Genomic DNA, 20,017 nt, shown 5'->3' on the forward strand with positions numbered 1-20,017 from the left:
TATTATCACAAAGAGATGATTGAAATCAAAGTTTGGCTCTTCTATTTTAAAAAGTCTTAATCAACAGTGCAAATACTAAAGCTCCCTATTTCCATCTAATGGACATCAACAGAAGGAGCACTGCCATATATATTGCAGGTTTTATTAAGGAAATTTATTCTCATCCTATAACGGGGAGCTCACAGGCTATTCGTGTTTCTTTCTAGTTCCCCTCCAGCTGTCTAGAATAATTAGCTTCACTTTCTCTTCCTGAGTGACTTTAAACTAAAAGGAATAAGAATATAAATAAAAATAAGAATATATTATATACTTATGCCAAAAAAAAAATATATATATATATATATTAACCTGGTGTTCTAATAAAAAACTGGATGTGCTTTTTCTAGGCAATGGGCTACAGAAGGATAGAAACAAAGACATTGCCGACTCATTTCTGATACTTCCTCTTACAAGTTGACAGAACATCATTTTTAAAATCGCAGGACACAGGTGAGCTCATCAGGATGAGTGAAAATAGCAGAAAAGATAAGAAAACTAAAATCAATAACAACTTCAACAAACCACAACCAAAATAAGGTGCAGAATAGTCACTGCTGTGAGCTGCCATGTTTTGACTCAACAGGTTAGCATCTGAATCCAAAAATGGCTTCCTCTTGCCCTGGGTCCTTTTCTCACTTGGGAAGATGGCCAGAGATACACTTCTATCCTCTCCGAGCCTCCATTTACTAAGCCCTCCGTTCCCTGTCCATCTGAGAATACCATCCTTGGCAACACCAAGTTTGACACTGTTCTCACTCTGTTTTCTCAACAGTGAATGTCTCAAAAAAAAAAAAAAAAAAAAGATTGAAAATGTAAATGAAATATAACAGAGAGGTTACCATAGAGTGCCCACTTTTAACTTAAAAAGTAAGAGCATTAAAAATTAAATTGAACAAGAAAAACAAAAGCTACCATTTGCGGTTGTTGTCATTTCAGAAAAGAACAGCTATTTTGCACAGCATATAAGAAAGAAACCTGGATAAAGCCTGACCATTCCCGAGACAAGTTGACAAGCATATTACATTGTCAGTGTTCTTTTCCTGTCCTGGTAAACCAGTAAATGTGTCATCAGAGGCAGGCATCTGGCCTTGGGAGGTAGAACAGGTGTAGGGGCTTGCTACTGCTTTTTAACCAGAAACACTATTAACACTTATGGAACTTGGTTTACATAAGCGGCAATGAGAGTTCTCTTCTTTGTCTGCTTTGCATTTGCCGCTCTCATTAAGGGAGCCACATTATCCACAGATGAAGCTTTCTGCAGTCTACCCCATAATAAGAAAAAGTAAAATCGTTAAGTCCCTCTAGTACAACAATATTTTTAAAATTAATCTTCCTACAAGAAAGAAAAGAAGAAAACCCTGTAAAACGGTAAATTAAATTTCCATTCACAATGCTCATATACTTTATAGGCTGACAATCCCTTAATTTTTAGACTATGTCATTTGATAAGGACTCCACATAAAACGGTCTATCATTTTAAATGCAACCATCAGCCTTATTTTAATGACAGCATCTCTCTATTATTTAATCTGAGTCCAGGAAGTAAAAACTCCTCAAATAGAGAGGGAGCAGCCTGCACTCAAAGAAATAAACTTGAATCCCTTTACTTCTCGGTTTAGAGTTAAGGCTGTATATAAGGGTTTAGTCCTGTTTCATGTAGTTAAAGCTTGTGATGAAATACAAGAAGGTAGAGAGATGGTCATTTGCTATCCATCTTTCTCTCTTTCCTTCTTTCCTTCCTTCCTTCTTCCTTCCCTCCTTCCCCCCTTCCCTCCCTCCTTCCCTTCCTTCTTTCCCTCTCTGTTCATCCGCCTGACCACCTATCTATCTATGTATCTATTTATGTGTCATCTACCATTCTATCCACCCATTTATCCACCCACCCATCTACGTATATATGTATCTGTCTATCTCTATCACTTATAGAATTCGAAATAGTAGATGAGCTTCCTCATGACCCCAGAGACATGCCTACTTATCCTTATTGAGTTTTTAAAAAAGAACTACTAGTCTATTTCTCTCTGAAGCAGAACCTTTTATGCATAGGGATGAGTTTCAGAATGAAATGCTGTTGTGGCACGTGGCTTGTGGCTGCCTGAACTTGGCAAGTCCTGGCTTCCTTGTGTTTACCTAGATACTCTAAGGAGTCCTTTGTGAGGTCCTAAGGCACATGTGTGTGTATGTGTGTGTCTTGTGGACATGTATGTAGGTATGGATGTCAACACACATATATACGTATGAATATACATATATATATTTCAAATGCAGAAAGCAAGATAATTGATATTATGGCGTTTTAAGTGAGTGTCTATTAAGTTGAGCTCTATGAAAGTGCCAATATATCACCATTTTTGTCACACAAAAATAGCAATTTCATATGGCACAGACTAATACTGCCAATGAAACTTGAAGGTCTCAAAAAACAAACAAACAAAAAGGGATATAAAACAAACAAAGCCCTGTTGTGTGTTGTCTCCCCTGCTCAGTCTAGGTCACCTGTGTGGTAGGGCTACGATTATATGTCAAACGCTGCTGGCTTTCAGGGAGCTTGAAAGGAAATGCATGTCTTATGTGAAAGAAGAAATGGCCCCTGGTAACTATCAGTGCAATGGGATCGTTACGAAATAGGCGAGTGAACCACTTGTATTACTTTCTTCTCAAGCTGGTCTGTATCTAGGTCCCTTCTGTCCTAATGTGGAGGGATGTTCTCATGCATGGGTTGTTAGAGGTTAGAATGGGAACAAGCAGGACAAGCATGACAAATGTCCGCCTTTCTGGTGAGATAACATTTTCATCCAGGCTATATACACATCACCCGTATTCCCCCGAATATGTGGGGCATAATTCATTGACTAGAGAATCGGCCCCCACCCCTCCTGTTCCGGCTGCTCAAAGATGCAACAATAACCAAGTCATACTACGCAAAGAAACCAAGAGCCAATCAATAAAGAGAAGCCTGCCCCCAGGCTTAATTCAAGCAAGCCATTCACTGAGCTAATGTAATGATGGACCCTTCAAATCCAGAACATATCATGGACACATCACCAACACCAAGTGGCATGCAATGACCAGATGACGATCGGCCTCACCGCCATGCTTTGATTGGTTCAAGCTCCAAAAAACAATCTCCTTTGAGAGTCTGGATAGTTGGTTTTCCATAAATCAAAGTGAGATTAAAAATAAAGGTTTGGTGAGGTAAAGTGCTTACCAAGTGTTTCCTAATGCCAAGGAAAGATGTTTGCCTACTGCCATTGCATTTGTCAGTGAGACTATAAAATTACCTAGTCCAGTCAGGTCTTTTTCTCTTGGGGAAATCTCTGCCCACACCACATGGTCTTCGTTCTGGAGGTCAGTATTCAGAAACTCGCAGGGTGCTCCAAGATAATCAGCATTTAACCAAAAAGATGATGGGCAGGGAGTTGCAAGGTGGCTGTCAATGACCTTCTGGACAGTCCTGAGGTCATTGGAGTTCAATATTTTCCAACGGTTCCTGCGTCTTTAATTTGATGAAGGCTTAATTTGTGCTGATAAAAGGTAAAATTCTACCAACTGGGGACACCAAATTTCTGTCACTTTCAAGATGTCTGAAGAGTGATGGATAATTACAGGGAAAGTTTGTTGTAGTCTCTCTTTTGATCCAGGTGACAATAAGTGGGCATTCCCAAAACATTCTCAATTCCTGCTGATTTTACTTCCTATTTTGGAGGGTTAGCTTTAACAAATTGTTCCTTTTTGTCATCCTGTCTGTCTTCTAGATAACAGTAATTAAGAATCTATCACTACTAACGTTACACTGATCGTGCAAATATAAATTTTTCACAATTTCCCTAAGATAAATTCTAGATACTTGGCATCTGTAATCTAGATTCAAAAGCTATTTTGATAATTTTACATTTTCCCCCAAATATGTGTCTTCTATAAAAGGGTCTTCCTTCTGTTGATCTGCTTACTAAAAGTAAAGGAAGGACCACCATTTCATAAATGCACTTCATAAATCAAACCAGAAATATCCTTTTAAAGATTGTTTTCTGGTAATTTACCTATTACTGTATTTACCTCAATGCACTGTTTCCATATGTGGCAAGTGTCTTGCTTATAATTAAGTTAAATAGGGACAGTAATCAATTTTCACAGCAACGAAAAAGACCTAATATGCAAATTTCTTTAATGAACAGCAAGAGGCCAAATTACATGGACAAGACTCTATTTAGTTGATTTCTTCAACTGAAACTATTACAATCAAGTGGGAATTGCAAAGTTATTCAAGATTTACCCATCCAAGAATGAGGGCAATTTTTCAGTAGGACATGTTGCCAATGAGAATCTTAGTAACATTAAAATAACAGATTTTACACATATATTTACATATATGGTGCCCACAAATGCAGCAACATTTTAACTTAATTTTTAGATGAATGCAGATGGAGCTGGCCAGATTCTCAAGTAATTCTATCTAAGAATAGTGTTAAACCTTATTTATATATCTTTTCAAATGTCTAGATTGGTCTTATCGAAGAAAGCAATTTAAATTATATCTTTGTAATTAACCTTGTTTTCAACTTGGGGGTACAGTCACTTATACTGAGAGCACGATAAAAATCCAAAGAAATAAATCTGTTGAAGATTCTTGTAATTATACAGCAGGCTAAAGTTACTATGATTATAATTACATACAAAGTGCGTGTTTGAGAATTTAGCATCTAGAGATATTTTCATAAAAATAATTAAGGGTTGTAGATGAACCACATTACAATGATACTTTGTGAATGCTCAGTGTGCAGAATTTAATAGCATTAAGCCTTTTCATTTGTAGAATGCTCTTGAGTATTTCAAGATCGTCAACATTTTTATTAGCCTTATTGAGCCTTTCCATTATTCTAATCCAATGTCAAAGTGTCTTGAAGATAACTTACATAAACCATATTTTGCATCTTGACAACTGATTCTTGGGCAACTGGATAATTTATGGATTGGGAACTGAATCTTGACAACTGTTTGGATTTCTGTGGAAGCTCCCGCTAGCCTTGAGAACTCATTATGGCTGTTTATAAGAATATAGGATTAATACCTGCATACAACCAGACGCAGATCTCAACTCTAACTTGCCAAAGAGCCATTTATTTACAAGTGTATGCATGGGGTTTTCAAAGTGCAGCTTTTAGAGTTTGGCAATTTATGTTGCTTTATCACACCTCGGAAGAATTCTGTAGCTACAAGGAGCGAACGACACATCTTGTGAGAAATGGAATGGAACTGCAGAGAAAGCGTACCACAGCAAACGGAGATAGGAACTAAGTCACAACAGGCCAGGTAGGAGAACCAGTGGCTGCGGACACTTCCCAATCAGGGGTGGAATACATCGCCTTGCTTACCTGTCTCACCCAGCATGCCTCAGCCACACATGCAAATTGTTACCATCACTGCTTTATTCATGAAACGTATTTTTAAATTAAAGGAGTCATTACCCAAAATAAGCGCCTCAATGACATCTGAGCATGCAGAACATCTGAACATTCACATTTATGTCCTCTGAAAACAGACCCAACGAGTTGCATTCAATATGGAAACCCACACGTTCTTGGTTGCAAGGCACCTACACAAAAATAGCTACGGCTGGCTTGCCATTTCAGGAACCCAGTCAGCTGTTAAGCCTGGGTAATTGGTAATAAAGCTCTCCCACCCCCGAACCATGCCATCCATTCTGACTTCTGCATTTCTTAAACCCACTTCTATTCCTTCCTCTGCCAGTCTTAACTTGTGGTGTGCATTACAAATGAAGTTGGCTTATCTAGGTGCGATTGGACAATGGACATTGCAAAAAAGACCGACTCTCCTTAGGAGTGCCAGATACACCACCCCCATTTCTTTATTTTGGATTTAAAACATGCGTTACTGGGTGTAAAAAGTTGTAAAAAAGGGAAACGGGGTGCTTGAAATCGAGGTCAACCTGCAGGGTTACCTTTTGGTTGTCTTCCTATGAGTTAGATGAGACCATGGTCTTACAGAGAAGACCATGAGAAGGTTGCACAGGGAGTGAACATGCAAAGTGTGCTGTCACAGGAATTCAGAGAGACTGGTACACGAACCAAACATACCATTTTCTTTGTGTCTTAGCAGAGAGGGCGAGAGTTTAGAATGAACTAGGCTTAACGGTTCATCCTCTCTCTACGTGGGCCTGTGTTTAGCTTCAGCAGGGGACCTCACTTTTTGGGAGCTGCCTACCCAGCAGTCATGCATTTGCACCAAGACTGGATAAGAACCTCAACTCCCACCAGCTAAGTTAATTTCCAAGTAGCCATCAAACACGAGAAGGAAGACCCTTACCTGTCACTGTAGGCAGCGGCAGTGGCAGGGGTGGGCTGGGCGTAGCGGTATGCAGCATAACCACCCTACAACACAAGGAGAAACTGGACTTAGGAATGCCAAGGAGCCCAACTCAAAGACGACCAATTGTGAAACCACACCAGAACAGCAATTACCCCAATCAACTAATCTAAAGTGGAAGTTAATGGAAGCTTAGTGTCAAAGCAGAAGTACAAAACACACCTGAGAGATAGGGAGTTGAATTCTGTCCCCCCTCCTCTGGATGTTAAAGGTTAGCAGGTGTAAGTAAATCCCCAAGGGAGAACCCAGATACCTTTTGAACGACACACGAACCTAAGTGTTAACATTGATTGTCTTGGGGTGGGGAGGATTATGGGGGATTCTTTAAACACTCTTGATACTTTGCTGAACTTTCCAGATTTTCATAACTGGTTATACTTTACCTTTACTTGCTAGCGATTAACTTACATTTTATTCAAACAACCTGATTACTTCCTTAAAAATCCAATATAGGTCGACCTAATATTCTCGTCTTTTATATTTATTTTTAAAAAACGACCCTTGGACTGAAAGCTTATTAGTAATCTCTTGCATATATAGTTGTTTACCCTCTAAAGCAATTAAAGACTGTCCTTGGCTTTTTATATGTTACACAGTTATTTAAAAAAGGAATGGTAAATGCTTCTTACAAATTCTGTCTTTTGGCTAAAGATATCACGCTGATTCAGATGGGGAATTTGTTTGGTGTGGAAAATATGCTAAAGTATGCCAATTTGTACATCAAAGCATGAGAGAGAAAAAAAACTGGAAAAAATAATTAACATTTAGTTGTATGTACCAGTAATTGCAATTGTTCAATTAAGCAGAGGACAAGCAAATGGGCATATTCGAAAGGAATTGTGTTCAGTGGAGCATTGATTAGCAAACTGTGAAAATAACAGCTTCTTGCTCACCCAACCACAGCAATACATCAACCACTGTCGAAGGATCTCTGCACAATTAACAAACAGGATCCAGTCTCTACTGATAACACAGGGACCATTCAGGTTCTAATTAGAATACACAGTCCCACAATCCTCTGGGGGAAAGTGTCTCACCCCCACTGAGAAGGGGCAACTCAGGACAGGCTACCATGTTGGAGGGTATCTAACAGCAAAATCACGTATGTGCCCAACGGTATCTGAGAGTAGGGTCCTGAATGGAGTTTGCTTCATTTGGTTCCATATACGAGAGGGAAAAACCAAGTGGAGGATAGGAGATAGAGGAACGGGGTGGCTACAAAAAGCGTCTTTTAAAATGTAGATTGAACTGGTCTTAATAATTTATTTCTACCATCTACCAACCACAGCTAACTTTCAGAGTAAATTTGCTATCATTTCCATAGCAATTTTAAAAAGCTAGCTTAGCCTTAAACGAGTTCATTCTTTGGATTAGTCCTGGGGAAGACACATCTAAGACATGCTGACAGATAATCACCAATAATTTAGAGCCAGTTAAAAAAGAAGTCTGCTTTGAAACACAATGTGGAAGTTAAAAAAAAAAAAAAAAAAAAAAAAGAGGTCTTAGCCAGACACCACCTGGTGTTCCAAACACCATGTTCTCTCATTAGGAAAGGGGAAACTCAAATGTGCTGAGCCCCAAAAGCAAAGCAGTTGTCATATTAGCACCAAACTTAGATTCAGACTGATGGGCTCAGGGGAAAAATAGGTCACCAGATTTCTGGAGCCATTCTTTTCATATGCTTGTTCTTGGCTTTCCAGAAAGACACCGCTTTGCAGGTATGTATCGTAAACCTAATGAGGTAGGAAGGGGTCGGAATTGGCAAGCTGAATGCTAGGAGGTATCAACTGCAACTATCTGAAAGCTTTGAGAGGAGAGAAAGGATTCTCTCACTCCCAAAATAAAAAACAAAACAACACAAGGTTATTGCCAAGAAACTTGCATTAAGTGCCATGTCAATCAATCATGATTTGGATGACTGTGAATTTGGTCCCAGCAAAAATTTCTAGCAATGTCCCACTTGCAAATTCTCTTTGTTTGAACTCTGTACATCTCCCACTTTGGCAGTAGTTTTCATCCGTGGAATTAGGCAGCAAGTTTGATTAATGGAAAGAACTGTAGCAGTGCAAATAGAAGCTAAGTACAATGAATTGACTGCAGGTCGGTAGGGATCCGTCTGCATAACAGATGGGCTCCTCTGTGAAGCTCTGAGAAGGACCCATCTTTTACATATTTGCATATTACTTAGCTATTTAATTGAACCAAACACATAGGTGTGTTTCCATGCAAAACAGGCACACGTGGTCTGTGCTCTGACACTTATCTTTGTTAATTAGGAATTTGTTTACAAGCATTCCCAACTCAAGGGTCAATGTCACAGTTTCTAAAGTCTGTGGAGCCAGTGGAAAGATTTTGACCTTGACTACTGGTCCTTGCTGCCCAGTAGACCTCTTGGTGATGATGGGAAATGTTTTCTATCTGTGCTGTCCAATATGGTAGCCACTTGTCCTGACTATTGAACACTTGAAATGTGGCGGGTACAACAAACTGAAGTTTTAATTTATTGAGTTTGAGTTCATGTGAATTTAAATGTAAATAGCCACATGGGGTTGCTGGCTACCCTATTGGGGTCCAGGTCTATGCGATCTCTGAAATATGTAACAATTGGGAAAATAAAAGGATTAGGTAGCCCGAAACCTCCACATCTATATATTGCATTGTCTTCCTTTGCTAATTTTCTTCTGTATGAAATCCACATTAGGGGTCTAACAGAGTTGTGTATTAACTCAGTGTACGTGTGCATACATTGCAAAATGATCAAAAACATACAAATGGCTTTAATTGGCCTTTCTAACAGGTAACTGTAATCAATTTTATTGCTCCATATTTTGCAGCTCACGGAGCATAGCCAGAGCTTCTGCAAGGTTCTGTGGTAATGTCTGAAAAAGGAACACTTACTTCCATTTGCTGTCACCAAACCATGTTCATGTTGAAACTGCCCCCCACCAGTTCTTTGGACAAAAATTGGTCCTTGATAGATTTTTTTCCCCCACCTCCAAACTAAAGGAAAAGGGGCGTCAAGTACAATATTGGTCCTTATTCATAAAACATACTCTTTTTTCTTTTTTTTTTTTAACATGCTGGGCAGCAAAATATGAATGTGACTTTATAGAAAATACAAGTTTTAAGCAGCCATTATGGATTGCCCGGTCCACCGCTGCCACCACCACCAGATGTGGCCATCAAAGATACTGGCTCACACGTGGTCTGAAACATTTCCTTTGTTAGCGAGACTCTGGAGGCCCGTTGGGGGAAATTAAGGATCTCTAATGATGCCCCAATAAAGCATTTTCAAAAGTGTGGTTGGTGGGATACTGACAGTGACAGAAAAGCTTCCATGACCAGATCGGTTTGGGAAATGCAGAGTTAAACAAAATGAAAACAAAATAGAATGGTTATTCCATTTGTGGAATTTCCTAAAGCAATACTTTAGAGCATACTTTCAGAAAAAGGTGCTCTAATATCCAAATGGTGAATTACTTAGGAAGTGAGGTGAAACGTGTGTGTGTGTGTGTGCCGGTGGGGACATGGGCGTGGGTAGGGCTGTATGTGTGTGTCTCCCTTTAGAAAAGTAGTAATGGTTTTAATCACAGATAGAAATCTCCTCCTTTCTGAGACTATCCAAGGATCCCACTTTGTGCCAAACAGGTGGATTGGTGTGTATATAATTAACTCAACACTTTATTTATGAAAACAACATTTACGAGAACATTTGCAAAATGAAAAACTTAACTATAAATCATTACTCCCTAATTTATCTGCATTATGCAGTCAGCTGTTTTTGAACTGTGGCAAGTTTTCTCGCAATGTGAAAATAAAAGTTCAGCTCAGGAATTTTAATTGTTTTGTCTTCTCCTAGGTTCAAGGATGCCTTTTTCATAATAGATTTCTTATTAAAACTTAATTTTCACAGTAAAAAAGGTATTTTTTAATTGACTTAATACTCAACAAAAATGGTAATTGCAGGCTGTAGGGAACCCCATGTAATAGAACACCACTGATTGGCCTTAGTTTTACATTCTTCTTTCATTTTATTTGATAGTTTTAATGTTGGTTATAGACTAAATTTGGAGGCTCAGCCAGCTACACTCCAATGGATGTGTGGGTCTTTGTCCTTCTGCAAATTTGTTCATTTGGGGGTTACTTCAGCAATGAAAAATAGACTTGAAAGCGATAGCAATCTGTGTGAAATAAATTTAGGAGAAGCTACAATGACACCAGGGAAAGATATATATTAGCTATGCTGACCCTCAATGCTAGATGCATAAGAGATTTTTTTATTTAACCGTTCCAGTTGACTCCTGGAACCTACTAAATTTTTTTCTTAGACAACTGGTTCAATGAAACCCTAGAATTTTTTTTTTTCACTGAATTGTATTAATTGAGTCCAGATACATTTTAAGCCAAGAAATTTAGAGTCAAGCCAGACTCCCATTTTGATACACTCAAGATCTAGCAAAGAGGGGAAATTTGACGATAAGCATATCTATCCTAGAAGGATTCGCATTAAAACTGGAAAATTCAGTTAAGTCTTTCCTCGTTCTGTTAGAAAACCTCTCCCTCCCCAGCAGAGTCTTGTTAGTAGGATTTCACAGCAAACCCACAACCAGAGTGATGAGTTTTTCCACCAGTCCGGATTTCATACCTGTAGCAATTTATTGCCATAAACAGGCTCTTGATACACTACTCTATAAGGAAACAGAAATGTAATGTTTTCAATGCAAAAATGAAATAAATAAAAGAAAATGCATAAGTCAGACAGACATCCCAGAGCAATTCATTTACAAGTTTGCCTCTCTTCACCAAGACCTGAGAGTGACCCACCGAAACAAAGGAGGAACCGGGCATCGCCAAACCATCTTAGTTGTAAGTCTCTGTAACTGGCAGTGTCAAGAAGGTAGAGACGGGATCAAACCACCCTCACTGTGTGAGAACCTGTTTTTGTTTTTTAAGGAAGAAAAAAAAGATACTTTCATGGCTTCTTACCCTTCCAAGCATATACCAATGGTTCAAGGGAAGTATTTCGAATTTCTCTCGTGAGCTCATGATTGGAATTCTCTGGAATACCTGAAGACTTAACCTTGGTGCCTAATTACTGAGGCAGTGAAGATGACAGTAGAGTAGCAACTGTCACTGTAGCAACACACCGGTATTTCCTAAATTTAACTTCAACTAACAACATAGAGCACACTTGTGTTTCAAGAATTAATGAAGCACATTGAAGCTACCGAAGCTATTTTGAATAGATGTGACTAGAAAAATTGTGCGTGTGTGTGCGTGCGCGTGCGCAGGTGTCTAGAAAGACTACTGTCAATATAGGTGTCATTAACATGTCATCGCTTCATTCAAGTCCAACAGTAACAAGATCTCAACAGAACCCAGAGACCAATGGAGACAACTTGTGGCTTTGAGACCGATTTATGGGCGAGGCCAACCGTTCCTGTGAGTGGTTCTGGTGTGAAGTGAAATTTTCCAGTTCCAGGGCAGACCTCCAGGTGAACATTTTAAGAGATATATGTAGATATGATATGATATGATATAAATAAATATATATGTGTATATATTTTCCTTATGTAGTCTGGCTTTCCTTTCCAATTTAGTTGTACATAACCTTCCTCTTTAAGTTAAAATCTAAAAGTTCTAGTTCTTTCTCTCTTCGCCACCCCCGCCACCCAGTTCCCATTGCTCATTTGCACATTGCAAGTAAAGATATTATTCCTCAGCGGCCTGCCCACCCCATGATGTTCTCTGTTATTCTCTCACTTCTCACGGTCCCTCTTTCCTTCTTTTACCGCCTTTCTCAAAGTTTGTTTAACGAGGGCAATGGCATTATTCTGTTGGCACATTATTCTGTAGCCAAATCACAGGGGCTCAAACCTCAGTGCGTCAGTGAAGATTTCTGGACAAATTATATCACTGCTTTTGTTTAAAAAAAAAGAAAAAGTTTTCTATTCTGGATAAAAGGAAAGTGGAGGTAACAGGTAATGAGATTCCTCTATTCCAGGGCGATGGAGGAGGGGAGGGCTGAGCATCTTGTCTCTCACATGGGAGATGCTTTTTTTAAATTAAATTTATTGGGGTGACATTGGTTAATTACATAGGTTTCAAGTGTACATTTCTATAATATATCATCTGTATGTTGCATTGTGTGCTCACCATCCAGAGTCAGTTCTCCTTTCATCACCATGGATTTGACCCCCTTCACCCTCTTCTACCTCCCCCTTACCCTCTGGTAACCACTTAACTGTTGTTTGTGTCTATGAGTTTTGCTTGTTTTTCTTGTTGCTTTCCACATGTGAAGTCATATAGTTATTGATTTTTTTCTGCCTGACTTATTTTGTGTGGCATGATAATCTCAAGACGTTTAACTTCTTGAAGGGCTGTCCCCTCCCCTGTGGTGACTGACCAGCCTGATGTTTATCCTTAGCTGATTCACACTGAAAGCAGGGTCTTTGGAATAAGTCAACAGGGTTTTTATTTGGAGAATTTCTGCTTTCCAGTTTTACGTGTTCCTGAAGCTACTGACACTTTTTTCCTGAACTCAAGTATCAGTGAAATGAGGACACCTCTGTTTTAAGATCTATGGATGGGAGAGTGACATGAATTCAGAAATAACTGTTTCTCCATGCTGTCAACTGGGAATGTGTTACGACAGAATTTAGGAGTGATGTAAAAATGCACTGCATTCTCATCGAGGTGGATTCGCTGTGCAGCTCAAGATTGCCCTGACTCTTAGAAAGCTTAGGGTTCCCTGAATTCAAGGGAACACGATTAACATTTATCTCATCTATCAGTTCCTCTCTCACTCCATCTTTCCCTGTGTTCTCGTCCCTTCTTTCCATTGCCCAGAACTCACTGTCCCCACTTTCTACTAAAAGTTTATGAATTCTTTTTTATAGCTCTATTATCATTTCCTTCTTTCCATTTGCAATAGTTCTCTTTTCATCAAAAGCCATATCCTTTGATATCTCCTTGAGTGGGTCACGATAAGGGTCTTGGCCAAGCTCAGCAAATCAACACTTATTTTCAGCTCCCTGATCAATTCTGGCCTCACGAGATCCCTAGCTTCACCCCTAAATAGAATGGATTGCCTTGACACTCCAGGGAACGTAATCTTTCTACTTCACTTTTCAAACAGCTTGTCCTACCCACGTATCACCTCTACTATTATTTTTTTCTTTAACTTCACCTACTTTTTACTTTAAAAGAATTTATTTAAAGGTCTACCACTAAGTAATAATACTGAACTAGCAGATTGATATGCTAGTTACTTAAGCTGAATTCATATCTTTTGACCTACAAGTGTGTGTGTGTGTGTGTGTGTGTGTGTGTGTGTATGTGTGTGTGTGTATAGAGGGCTGTCCCCAGGTAAAAGTGATGCAGGTAATTACGTTTCCTACTTTTTTCTGACACAGAAACCCCCTCCATTCCCCATCTACACTGGGCGTGAGCATGTCTACGGTAGTGAAAGGCTGCATTTCCCCTGCATTGTTGGCCTTCCTAAGAGGATGCTTATCCTTTGCTCTTGGCCTGAACTAGCTTCCTTGGTTTTCACCTTGGTTTCTGGCTCATGGCATTTCCTAACAAGGCTCCTCCCTCTAGCAATTTCAGGGCATCTCTGATCATCTCCTCTTCCTCTCTTCTCAATCCTCTCTTCTCTGAAAAGGTTAAGGAGGAGCTCATTCTAGATAGGAAGGTGTGGCCTGCCAGGTGCAAGCATCCAGCCAGTCATTCAAATCAGAAATGCCCGAAGGCTCCCACATCAGGTGGGAGGGATGGAAAGACCCTGGGTAACAAAGGGGAAAATGGGTGGGAGGAAGTAGGGAGCACAGAAAAGGGCAGTCGTTTGGTGTAGGTGTCTGTCTCCTTGTTGTTGAGTAGCTCTGATATATTGTCAAGACCAAGGGCAATCAGAGTAGGAAGAACAGGAGAGTAGACGTCCCTTGACTTCTTAGAAGTAACCAAAACTAGATGCTTACTCCTCTGCCCAATAAAATTAACAAGAAATAACTGGTTTAAACCTATTAGAGGTGACTAATGTGTCTAACGCATGTCCCAGGTCCCCTTAGGATGGCCTTAAACCTATTTATTGTGCACTATTTCTAATGAGATTAAAGGAGCAAGCTAGAAACTTCCTTTAAATAAAATAGAGCTTCACGTGCTCTTCTATGAACCTCTTTAATCCCCATTTCTTTAAGAAATGGAGTGCCGGGGACGTGTCCACACATTAGAACATCAAGTATCTCAAGGGAGGTGGGAGTAACAGCTTGCAAAAGCAACTCAAGATTACAATATACTTCTACCTAGCCAGGATGACTCCTGTTCCATAAACTCTAGAGTGCAGGAAATATTCATATGCTTTTTTACCCTTAAATTAACTGAAGCCCACCCATGAGCCCTTGTTTTGCTGTCATAATGGAGGTGATCTAGTTCATCACTGTCCCCCACATGCATGCACCACCCAGCAGCAATATTCCAAAAATGCCATCTTAAACAGAGCAAAAAATTGAAAAAAGGCCTGCAAGGTCTGAGCCACCTTCTTGGAAAGAGGGTCATTTTAACTCATGTGCTGGGTTAAAAAAGGACACCTCAAAGTTCATATTCCAGTTAGTTTTTCTATTACCTAACTGCCTATGTAAAAACTGCCCCTTTAAAAATCTTATTGTCCTTATAATAACATGAACAGAAGGAACATGATGTAATTTTTCTTTCTTCTTCTTTTTTTTCTTGGACAGTTTTCTAAACCTATACACCAGGAAATTCAGGACTCAAAGCTACTGAGTAACTCCCTTCTTCTAAACCTCATCCAGACTCCTGCAGGGGATGCCCCACTGGGCCTGGTGGGCTTTTCCCACAGGTGATAAATTTGTGGGAAATAAAACCTCCTAAAGGAACCAAAAGCCTTCTTCCCTGAATAAAATTTCTCTTCCCACCTTAGTGTGGATGTTGGTGTATTTGCTCTCTTTTGAGTCCCTCCGCTGTCTCCATTTGCCTTGTTCTTGGGGGTTTTCATTTGTCCCAACCAATCCAGACATATTTGATCACTCTAGTCATTGTTTTTCTTTATTTGTAGAATCTTATACCCTTAGCTTTCAGGCAGTTTCTACTTCCTGCTATTAAAAAGAAAAATCTATGAGGCAAGAAAAGATGCCAATTTGAAATCTCCATAGGACAGCAAAAATTAAAATTCAATTATTATCATTTTATAAATAATTCAATAAATTATTGTCATGTCACAGAGGCGTGAACACGCAATAAATGATGGCGGAGATTATGTTGGTTTTTAGCTAGGCTTAGTGACATCCACATTTTCCCTTGGGTGGGTGTTAAGGTGATAGTTTACTTTGTGGTGGATTTTCTTTTTCCCTAATTACTCCATCCCTTCTCTGCTCAACTCCATGTCCCAAATTAAAAAAAAAAATCTCTAAAATTAGTTATGCCATCTATAGTGCCTCCATAACACACTTGATCCAGAGGCTACACTGGGGGAGACAATAGACTGATGCTTTGGTTCACGGGGTATCTGAGGATGAATGAGCTGAAAACTTCTCAGCTCCAGCCTGCACCTCTGTTTAGAAGGGTATAAACTGAAAGTTTGGAAAAAGAGGATGTGAGAAGGAGTGACTCGAGCTACACAAAAAAAGGAAATTGGTTGTTCACTGGGTGAGTAAAGACTATGTAGGTCGTTCACTCATTTTATTATGAAAAAAAGCTAACCCACAGATTATAATAAATGTACTTGATGCAATAATAATGGAACCCAACTAAGTTCATCACTGATGGAGATTAATACTATGTGTCAACATCGTAATTATTTGAAATTCAATGGGAAGAAAATTAAATAACCAGTGTCTTTCCCATTTTCTAGTAAATGACATCACTTTGATCAGAAATATGATTTTGTTTTTCTTTGTTATCTAGTCCATAAAACAACAAGGATGATCCCAGTGAATTTATTTGAGGTCGCTTGTAATAAAAAAGTATATGATCTAGAAAACAACCCCCAATCCTGCCAATTTATTTTAAATAGTGTTTATTCCAAGTCATTTTCATAACGTTGCCACTAATATCATAATGTGGGAGAATAACTACTTCTTGATCAACTTAGATAAGTCTAATTATGGTCCCCATAATGAGAAATATCCTATCCTTGGCTAAAAGTGAACAGCTTGATAAAGTGGTACCATTTAACAAACAATTCTAAGTTAGGTCACTGTTCTAGGGAAATGGAAAAATAAGGGGTTGAATAAAATAAGGATTTAATGCTCACATTGGCATACATTTTGTTAGGAGATATTTGTTGCTAAAATCATCTATGGGGAGAAAGGGAGAGTGAGGAGGAGGAGAGAGAGAGAGGGAGGGAGAGACAGAGAAAAGGAGAGAGGGAGAAGAAGAGAGAGAGGGGTATTTTTCTAGGGCTTTGTGATAAACAATTAAATATATTTACAAGAAAACACTGAAAACATCAGCCATGAAAATATCTTTTAAACCTCCACAGCTGGTAACTACAGCTGTTATTCTAAATATTATACTGAAAACACATAGACCATACTGAAAACTCTAGACAGAATTTCTTTTTCCTGGGGGGTGAGGGTGTCTTAACTTGACATGAGAGAAATGACATCTTCTGGCGGGGAGGGTGCTTGCGTTTTTTTCTGCAGTCAATCCAGGAGTTAATTCCACTCACTGAACAGCGTGGGATGCTATCGTGAGCAGAAGACCTGTTGCCCTGTGAGCCTTTGGACTCTTTCCACACACCAGAAGAGGAAATGGACGGCCCATAGTAGAGAGATTCGCAGCAAACTTGTAAAAAGAATGACTCCGGGAGGAAACAAGGATGGCATGCACATTAATGGATACTTACATAAATGTCTGCACCATAAAATCCATCCTGGTAAACAACACTGCAAGGGCGCACACACAAAGAGAAACATCCATATTAGTGCAATGCCCCATGCAGACACACCAACCCCTGCACTGACGTAGTTAGTCTGGTCCAAAACACAGGAACCGGGAGAAGGTCCACATGGGTTAAGGAGGTTGGAGACAACAGCAGGCGATCAGGCTGAGAAAATTAGGCTGGGTCGGTGCTGGCCCAGTGTCAGGACGTGGTGATGGACTGGGTACCAGACTTCCCACCCTCTCAGCACGGCGTGCAGAAGTGCAGAGAGTTGAGGCTTATTTTAAGTGGCCTAGACAGATATGAGAGTCAGAGTTTGCATTCAAACTACATAGCCCTCCCTGCCCCGAGGTGAAAAATCATCTGCTGAAAATATATGACTGACAAGGGTAGGGGGCACAGACTGTCCCATCTTCGACATAGGTTATAGCTGAATCGGGAAGCTGGATAACACGGGAAGCGATTTCAGAAACGTTCTTTTGTATTCTTTCACACATGGTAAATGCAAGACAATATCTCTAATGGTGCACGTGTGTACAAAAATAGACGCGTTTTGTATGTGTGTGCATGGGGGCAAAAATATGTGTTTTGTGTGCATGTATGTGTGTGAATGCATACATGCGTGTGTGTGTGTCACATAGCATGTGTGTGCTCACTGTGCATAAGTGTATGTGTGCATGAATGTAATATACAGCGTGTGTAGTAGTACATCTGTATATGTACGCAGTACGCAGCGTGTGTGCGTTTGCACATCTGTATATGTACGTGTGCTCATGTGTACATGTGGGTATATTCACAAAAAGTATATCCACACTAAGCAAAGCCCCACATTATGACGGAAGTAGCCTGGCCTCCCAGAGGCTCCCTCATCACTTTCTATATAGTCATCTCAGAGAGAAAGGATTTCACAGGAGGGGGCAGAAAAAGATTCTGGAATTCTCCAGAAGTTTCTTGGTAGACCTTGAGTGAAACAGCCCAGAAAAGAAGCTCACAGTTGTGTAATCATGGGAAACTGACTTAAAATCCCTCAGCTTTAAAATGGGCTTAACGAGGGTCAGTGTAGCCGGCACACCTCACACCTTTTGTGGGGGTCACAGGAGCTCTTGAACCTAAAAATGTGTTTCTACATACATGTTTTCCAAAGGAGGGTCGCTGTAATGAACGACCTTTCCTAGTGTCTCCCCATGGAGTTTACAGATGATGTACGATTCTGGCAAAGGATCAATGAGCCCCACCACTGCATGGAGACGTGGTTCTACCAGAAGCACCACCGTGATTACCAAGGTATTCCAGCAGGTTTCAGTAGCAGCGTGGACCCACATGTAAGCCAAGCATACTGAGCCCAGGGAAAGCACTTCACAACACACACACACACACACACACACACACACACACACGTGCACAGACACGCGCGTGCCCGCATGGCAGTGACACTGGTTTGCTGGAGAACAATGCAGGGTGCTTCTCAGAGCTTTTCAGAGTTGACTGGCGAAAACTCAAGTACCATCATCCTGAAGAAGGGGGCAGGATTTCACACGCTAAGGAGGCTGATAGGAATCGATCCAAAGGGCTACAGTTCACGAGAGCACTTGTCCAGCAGCGTATCACCCTCATCCCAGATACTGAGCTGTGCGGCATCCTGAACTATGCTTTGAATGCTCTTTCAGCATTTCCAACATTCAACGACAATGTCTGTTGGGGGTCAGAAGGTGGGGCCAGCCTCTGCCAACAGGATTTGGAACAGATCCAATACCATGGGGGAGACCAAACAGTATTTAGTTTGGGCCCAGACCCACGGAGTTCATCGTGTAGCCATATCCCACAGCTTGTGTCTTATTCTTTCACACCATCGTGCCTTTTGCACATGCAATCCTGTGTGCCCTTTCTTCCTATAGCTTCACCCAAACACAGACCCCCCCACCCCATTCAAGAGCCAAGCTGGGTGGGAACCTCACAGGCGTCTGGGTCAAGCCTCATCAATCAGCAGCTCTGTGCCCCCCTGGACTGATGACTTCAGCTTCTCTGAGCTGCATTTACTCATTTGTAAAATGAGGAAAGAGCGCAGGGCCCACTTCAAGGGAGGACTCAGTGTGATCATGGCTGCAAAGTATACACGACAGGCTTGACGTCATGGGTCTAACTGAATGTACCAACGCTCGGAGCGTCAGCCAATGAACAGCCGAAGTGAAGTTGTTTTTCCCTCCTGTAAACACCAACATCACGTCTCTTTGATACTCACTTGGTCAAATATTAACTATTCACCAACTAGTAAAGGTATTTGTGTATGGGACTCATTTTGCCTTGGCAGTTGTACCCAATAAACGTACTCAACATTCTATCCTGCTTATGTCTAACATATCACTTTCCCCCAGAAGATGTAGAATAAATATCTATTGAGTGAATATTGCTCATATTTTAAAGGGGAGGTTCGGCATTAGAAGGTGACAGAAGCAACAAGTCCTTTTGCAATTGCAATAAAAAAAATAAAATACATAGGAATAAATTTAATCAATGAGGTGAAAGACCTATATACTGAAAACTAAAAGACATTTTTAAAGGAAATTGAAGAAGACACAAAGGAATGGAAAAACATTCCATGTTCATGGATTGGAAGAATCAACATAGTGAAAATGGCCATATTACCCAAAGCAATATACAGATTTAATGCAATCCCCATCAAAATCCCAATGGCAT

At 40.2% G+C, this 20,017-nt stretch overlaps 1 protein-coding gene across 50 annotated transcripts in view; it reads right to left on the bottom strand.

Annotated features, from left to right (window-relative positions):
• The window catches only part of RBFOX1 (RNA binding fox-1 homolog 1), a 1,997,160-nt gene that overhangs the window by 30,641 nt on the left and 1,946,502 nt on the right, over nucleotides 1-20,017 (bottom strand). For 32 of the 50 annotated variants that reach the window (XM_074323048.1, XM_074323047.1, XM_074323070.1 and 29 more), the window contains 2 exons: nucleotides 17,288-17,327; nucleotides 6,364-6,428 (listed from right to left, as the gene is read on the bottom strand). In XM_074323048.1, coding sequence (XP_074179149.1) covers nucleotides 6,364-6,428; nucleotides 17,288-17,327 — 105 coding nt within the window. Of the gene's footprint in view, nucleotides 1-6,363; nucleotides 6,429-11,068; nucleotides 11,112-17,287; nucleotides 17,328-20,017 lie in introns of all 50 variants that reach the window. The other 18 variants (XM_074323033.1, XM_074323028.1, XM_074323035.1 and 15 more) reach the window with 2 other exon arrangements.

The sequence above is a fragment of the Rhinolophus sinicus genome, linkage group LG18 (assembly GCF_036562045.2).
Source record: "Rhinolophus sinicus isolate RSC01 linkage group LG18, ASM3656204v1, whole genome shotgun sequence".
Lineage (NCBI taxonomy): Eukaryota > Metazoa > Chordata > Mammalia > Chiroptera > Rhinolophidae > Rhinolophus > Rhinolophus sinicus.